The 7,681-nt window shown below is 37.3% G+C and overlaps 1 protein-coding gene across 1 annotated transcript in view; it reads right to left on the bottom strand.

The window, feature by feature from the left end:
• Positions 1 to 7,681, bottom strand: part of LOC145668023 (uncharacterized) — a 135,444-nt gene continuing 127,763 nt past the window's right edge. Inside the window, exon 10 of the mRNA XM_081735488.1 lies at positions 1 to 501. Coding sequence (XP_081591614.1) covers positions 434 to 501 — 68 coding nt within the window. The 3' untranslated portion in view covers positions 1 to 433. The remainder of the gene's footprint in view (positions 502 to 7,681) is intronic.

Raw genomic sequence — 7,681 nt, 5'->3', positions numbered from 1 at the left:
TGTAGTAGCACTTTATTACAAATTGTACAAAGAACAGCAAATCTAATTTATAACAGTACTTACTGATAATTAGAACGCCATTTGGTGGGATGAGAGTTTGAAATATAATAAACAATACATTATTAGCTGAATAAAATATAATTATTACTCGTTATTTAAAAACTGAGTTTACTCATATAGGCTTTTAAGGATGTTACCTCCTCCCATCCCTTTTTAATTGAAAACAATTAAAAAGAAAAATATATTAGTGAATAACTAAATACAACGAACATGAAAAATCTAGATAGTAACTCAGATAATCTACAAGATGCTATTCAATGAACTAGGGAGTAAAATACCAACATACAGCAGTTGAAGATATGTACAAATAAGGACATTTCTATCTACATTCTTCTTGGCCTTCCACTGACTCTAGTAGTCGCCCTCTTGGTAGTCAGCCAGTCCGTTGCGCTGCTACTACGACGATATCTTCGTTGTCATCTTTGAATTTATTCTTAGTCTCTGAAACAAAATTGTTAAATAAGTACTGCTGAAGAAACAATATAACTTTTGTTAGAGATTAAGGTTCTTGATTAAAATACTTCATATTACTTTTAATTGTTAGACTGACATTTAAACAGAGAAAATTGTATAAAACTTAAGGATATTGAGTACCGTATTTATATTAAAATTCGTAATATTCTCGTTTGGAATTACTGCTATTTCCTTCAATAGTTTCCTCAGGTCGTTTGAATGTTATATACCATCTACTGAATTGTTCAATTTAGATATTTAATTGTTTAGGGTTGTAGTCGAGAGCCTTGTTGGCTGTCTAATAAGCTGTACCGTTGTCAAGAAAATCGCAAATGAGTTTGTAAATCAGCAAATTAATGTGTATTGGAGTGGATATCTAAAACTGAAGTGAAAACTTTAATTTACTACCCCGAATATAGAGAGAGCGCGTCTAACTTACGCTACATTGCTGTATGAAGAGTGTAGAATTTTATGGAGGATCGGCTTCGAACATCAGAACAAGGAGATGTCTTGCTCGGATCCATATCTTGTTATGCGTTGTGGGTTAAAGGACTGGCTCTTGCAACTTTTAATGATGCTTCTATCTTATGTTATCCTCCTGGCAGCCGGATTCCGGCCGGAATAAGCTGGTCAACACCTTCATGATTATTGAAGAAAAGACTGGTAAAAGGTAGTTTGTCCCTACTCAATTGAATGCAGAGGATGTTATAGTCTTTATTTTGCTTTGGATCACTATGGAGCACTTCCATTTCAGTATTGATGTTTAGGACTTTGAGTACAGATGAAGGCTTTACCTTGTTTTTCTCCTTGTTGCGTATGTGTTGTTTACTTTCATGCTGATAACGTGCGTCTCGAATTTGAATTTTTCATGTTCATAAAATAATCATCCCATTTTATGAAAACAAACTTCACGCCTGTGCATCCTAAAGGGCCCTGGTAAACGTAAAAGCTACTTGGTCACAAAAACGCTACTTTATTTGTTCGTTTAGCTTATCAAGGTTGGCCTCTTCTTGCATGTTAGGGATGAATGTCACATACGTACTCTCCTCAGTTTCTTCTAGTAGTGTCGCAAGTGGAAGATTTTCTTATTGTTCTTGCGGAATTTACATGGGTGGTGAAAAATGGTCCTGACAGACCCCATGCCGTAAACGTCGCTAACACCTAGTGGCCCACTTGCGGGTAAATGTCTATCGTCGATATAGCGATGCGTCGAAGGATTGCCGCTAGTGTTCCACTGGCGGCAGGGTTTCGTCGAGTCGAAACAGATATCTCGAGTCGGGTGTTCAAGTTACCACTTCGTAGCAGCAGGGACTTCGTTTTGGTCCGCGCTCCTTCGATTCGTCGCGGAGAATCGCGAAGGACCAACACGAACTATCGCCAGTCATGTGCATGCGGTTATTATTATATATTATCTTTTTCCTGACGAATTGTTCCTAAAATGAGCTGCGGGAGTCAAGAATAACCTCTGCTTCAACATCATGAAGTGAAACATCTTGAGATAAGTGCGATGATTATATGAATTTAGATGGCAACTGTCGTCGATCATTAGAAAGTGAGTAAGGGAGAACTATGAAATAAAGTAAATAGACACTCGTCATTTTGTTATAAACTTACATGGCGAACGCATTTTTAGTCCAGGAACTTTAGCATTTTTCTTCGGAAAAATTAGAAGCCAAGGTTTTTCTTCACAAAAACGTTCATTAGGTCATTCTAAATGACATATCAAAAGTCCCCGACTTTCTGCTGTACGCTTCCCCTTTTTTCAGGGGGTGGAAGTGGGGAAGGAAAACGCAATTTAAAATACGATAAAATTCAGCTTATTTGCATGTTAACCTAAATATTCCGAATAAAAAAAACAAAACTTACCGGGAACACTTAGCACATTTGCTCGTAAATGTTGCACAGGAAGTTCCAAAGAATATCGGGTCGGGTTTCGGAAATATGACGTCATCAAAATGGCCGACACCAGAATTTGGAGTGTTTTCTGGGAATGGTTATAACTTTCTGCAGAATAGTGGCAAAACCGTCGTTTTGTTTCAGATTGAAGATAATTAATTACCAAATGTACGGAATGAAACGTGCTTCTGTATCGTTAATTTCTTTCGAGATACAATAACAAAAAAAAAAACTAGTTTTTGAGAACCTGGTTTTAAGTGTAAATGCAAATAACTTAGTAATCATAAAATATTTCAAAATATATCTTCAAACAATGGTTGTAGAGCATTATACCTGTACCTGCACGGTACCTGTACCTGCATTTTTTGTATTTTGAAATGTAAGGAAGGTATGTTGTTTTATTTAGTAGACCGACTCTTGTAAAGACAACATAAGCCTACTTTTTTTAAAAAAAAAATTGAAAAAAAATGGATATAAGATTCAATATCGCATTAGAATCCGTAAGTCGCACACACCCCAGACACAGATACAAAAATGAGGATTTACAACGTTCGGCGATAGATCCTTATCGTCTGTATAATGAGAAATGTAAAATTCAGAGTAATAATGAATAAGAATTGTAAACTATTCAACTTACCTGAAATGGTTTACTTGTTGAGTTCCTTTGCTGATTGATAAATAATAATTGTAATTATAGCATGTCAACCTGGTTTGGGACATGCTATAATTACAATTATTATTTATCAATCAGCAAAGGAACTCAATAAGTATTCGGGCTCTATTCCTTCGGCGTCCATGAATATTTCACGTTCAGAGATTCCTTCCGTTGAAGTGACATTCAAACAGGATTGTCCGTGACAATTTGATCAAGCAAGACAGCAGAACAGACCCAGTTTTCGACATCCACACACATTGCCGCATCCTTTAAATCATGAACAGAAAATCATTTTAAAGGGACGGTGGAGCAGGTGGCTACGTTGATCGAATTGGTACTAACAAATTGTCTTTCATAACCCAACCCCACTCCTCAGGATTTAGTTGGTTTCCGAGCCATGTTTGTACGTGGTAATAAACCCGAAACAAATGTGCTGCAGCTAAAGTCGGTGGTATGGCTTTTAAATCGACAGACTTATTTCTCTTCACGGTTTTAGTGGAATAATGGTAACGGTAATCATTTAGTGAAATGTCATTTGCAGATGCACCGTATACCCCCCCCCAAAAAAAACTGTATGCCATTTTCAGTTATTTCTGGATGGGAAACGTTGCTTCGATTAAAAATTTCTACGACATGTTTTAAATCTTGACGTTTTTGTAATAATTTCAAACAAGCTGATTTTCCCTTCTGAAAAATGGCAATGTTCCATCACAGCCTATAAAAGCATGTAGAAATGCATGTGATTTTTGAATACACCTTCTAAACTCCTTAATGAGTAAATCTTCTGCTCTGTCTTTCCTTTTCCTGGCTTCAAGAAAAAAATTCTAAATTCGGCGGAGATCGAGCTGTCATGATTACTAACAAATGAATATCCTCACCAACAATAACTGTAGAGTTAGAATTAATTTTTGATATCATGAGTGCGGTTTCTACAATGAGGGCATCAGCATCATTCTCTGCTTGTTTGACATCAATATTGGCAGCCTTTAATTTATTAGTGAGCAAACCAATCAACCTACTTTTGTTGATTGCATTGGCGAGAAAGTTTTCTTGGCTCGTAGTCGCAACCATGTTTCCATCAAATATAATTGTTTTTGATGCTGCTCTCGAGCACCGTCGAAGTTGCTCCATGCCTTTTACATTTTTCTGAGGATTACCATATCCATCAAATACGATGACAGTGTTTTGACCGAAGTGTTTTTCCACATATGCCACATATTTATCACAAATATCCATGTAAGAATCGTTTTGACGCCACACCACTCGATGAAGAAGGAACCCTCCATCAACGACGTAGTTTGCGTTTCCGAGATCAGGATGAACATTGATCGGGTTGAAGATGTTGAATAAGGATGATTTCTTCGTTTTTCTCATTCCAGTTGCATCAAAAAAAACCATTGGGTAAGGATCCAGTTCGAAATTTAAACATGCTCGAAGGTCATCATCTTTTGATTACGCTGAATCGTTGAAACAACAGCAGTGGATCGACAAGCACAGTAACATCATGTACTGTAAGGTGACTGTTCACTGTATGAAGAGCAAGAATCCTATCAGTACGAGAATATTTTATGTCATGAAAATTGTCACCAACTTTTCTTTCCATCATGGTTGCTCCAATGTTCAGTGCATCGTAACAGTTTATCTTCACATTACCTGTAACCCCTGTTGCTGTAGACATGATCATTTGTACATTTGGGAAAGGGTTGTGGGCACTGAACTACTCTGATACTTTCCTAACATCTTCTTGGTCCCGTTTGATTCGAGATTCTCGTGCATCTACGTGCTGTTCTCCACTTGCAAACGAAATCCCACAAAAGTTTTCTAGTCCTTCAGAAATGTTGCTGGCACTTAACAAACCAACAACAAACTTAGTTAAAACATTCTCTTTCGTACTTCTTCTATACACAAAGCCTCCTCGTATCTTTGAAGACTTCATGAGTGACTGTTCTATTACCACATCTGTTGGAGTTCCACTAAAAAAATTGTCTGATCCCTTAACAGTGAAAAAGTATGCAGTAAATTTTCTATGGATTTCTCCATCCATTATGTTATGCAACTTTACCATGCCTTGTACAAACAAGTTGGCACTTTTAGCGTACAAAAATGGCCTGCGGCGTGAAAATACGGAATCATCCTCTTCACTGCAGACAGATATGCCTTCCAGTCACCCATCCTCTCTGCCCCAATAAACTCTTTACGGATTAACACCATATCTAAATACTGGTCCCATAATTGTGCAGTTGGACCTCTCCCTTTTAGTCGGTTTTAGTTACAAACAAAATGCAGGTACAGCCTTTATAATGTTCTACAATCGTTGGAAAGCCTTTATAATGTTCTACAACCTTTATTTGAATATATATTTTGAAATATTTTATGATTACTGAGTTATTTGCATTTACACTTAAAACCAGGTACTCAAAAACTAGTTTTTTTTTTTTTTGGTTATTGTATCTCGAAAGAAATTAACAATGCAGACAGCACGTTTCATTCCGTACATTTGGTAATTAATTATCTTCAATCTGAAACAAAACGACGGTTTTGCCACTATTCTGCAGAAAGTTATAACCATTCCCAGAAAACACTCCAAATTCTGGTGTCGGCCATTTTGATGACGCCATATTTCCGAAACCCGACCCGATATTCTTTGGGACTTCCTGTGAAACATTTACGAGCAAATGTGCTAAGTGTTCCCGGTAAGTTTTGTTTTTTTTTATTCGGAATATTTAGGTTAACATGCAAATAAGCTGAATTTGATTGTATTTTAAATTGCGTTTTCCTTCCCCACTTCCACCCCCTGAAAAAAGGGGAAGCGTACAGCAGAAAGTCGGGGACTTTTGATATGTCATTTAGAATGACCTAATGAACGTTTTTGTGAAGAAAAACCTTGGCTTCTAATTTTTCCGAATAAACACCCATATTTTGACTAAAGTTCCTGGACTATTTATCTTATCCAAACAGTTATCGTCTAATATACACGGTTAAAGGAGCATTCTGATTCACCAAATTAAAAAGATCTCAACGATTTATCCCTTTACAAACGATGCTTCCTTCATCGCTTCCGTGGTGAAGTTGGAAGAACACCCGGCTGGCAATCGTAAGGTTGCTGGTTCGAGCCCCCTCCCCGGTCACTTTTGGTACTTTTTAGTGTTTTTTAGACTCGCCTTAATGTAATGATTTAACATATTTTAGCAACAACGTTTCTGCTGCTAGTGGTATAATTTTCAAAACGGAAGAGGGGCCACCGCGGATCGTCGCTGCGGGGCCGCCAATTTTTGGCGAGATATCGCTAGTTGCCCATCAGTGGACCACCGACGCTTACGGCATGGGGGAGTTTGTGGGAGTGTATGGGTGTGTCTGTGGAGCGTGAAAAAGGTACACTATTTGTGGGAGGAAAGCGGTGTACTTTCCTAGAACTGTTGGTAAAGATTGTAGTGCCCCTTTTGTGTGAGTTTGCAAAAGAAAGAGCTATTAATATTTTCGCCGAAATGAAGAACAGGATATGGAGCTCATTTACAAGACTGTAAAGTATTAGGTATTAGGTATTAGGTTAGGTGTTTTACTTCTTTTTTTTTTTTTTTTTTTTTTTTTTTTTACAGCTCATTTCTAAGATACTTAGACATGACTGTCCCTAAAGAGGCTATGGGAAAGTAATGCCCCCATTTCTAGCAAACGTAGTAAAATTCAGATATCTTTACTTCGTAAAAAAAAAAAAAAAAAAAAAAAATACTATGCACCAAATTTCATTATTTATAATATTTTATACTTAAAGGACCAGAGTAAGCATATACTGCAAAGTACATTAATGCTATATTTATGACAGGGATCGTCTTACTTGGGATAGTGATTAGTGTATATCAGCATCCTTTATACAGTACGAAATATCAGAGCTAAAAATAGAAGTAAAAAACGGCTTTGGCGCGGGAGACCCGGGTTCGATTCCCGGTAGGAGCTCAAGTGGTTCTGAGTCCACGTTAATGAGTAGGTTCACGTCTCATATAGCCTCGCTGCTGAACGGGACGTTAAACTCAAAATCAATTTCAACTTCAGAAGTAAAAAAATCACCCTACAAATATATATATATATATATATATATATATATATATATATATATATATATATATATATACAGGGTGGTCGTGCATGAATGTCGGAAAATTCGTGAGATGAATCTACAGGTAAAAACAAGCAAAAAATGTCATATGAACATTGGGTGAATGCGGCTTCGTTTGGACGCTAGAGGCGTCTGAAATGTCACCTTCCGAGGCGGCAATTTGCAATATCTCAAGAACGGAGAGAAATACGAATGTCGGGTCAAAACATATCAAAGGAAACCCCATCCGAAGAATCCAATTATGCATAAGTGGTGGCGAAACAGTGGCGGCGCTAGAGGGGGCACAAAGAAAGTGAATGAAACATGGAGAAAAGTGAACAATTTACACTGAAAAATTGTAGGAGGGGATGTTACTTGGAATATGCAACAACAAATGTTAATGAACAAAGGCAACAACGGCTAGTCTGTAGGGACTTTATGAGAGGCGGATTGTAGGAACAGAGTATCTTTGTATAGGTGAGAAATAGGAATGTCGGGTCAAAAGATATCAAAGGAAATGCCATCCG

The sequence above is a fragment of the Thermobia domestica genome, chromosome 13, assembly GCF_964235325.1.
Source record: "Thermobia domestica chromosome 13, izTheDome1.hap1.1, whole genome shotgun sequence".
Taxonomy (NCBI): domain Eukaryota; kingdom Metazoa; phylum Arthropoda; class Insecta; order Zygentoma; family Lepismatidae; genus Thermobia; species Thermobia domestica.
The sequence above is the reverse complement of the archived record's forward strand: the minus strand, read 5'-3'. Positions and strand labels throughout refer to the sequence as shown.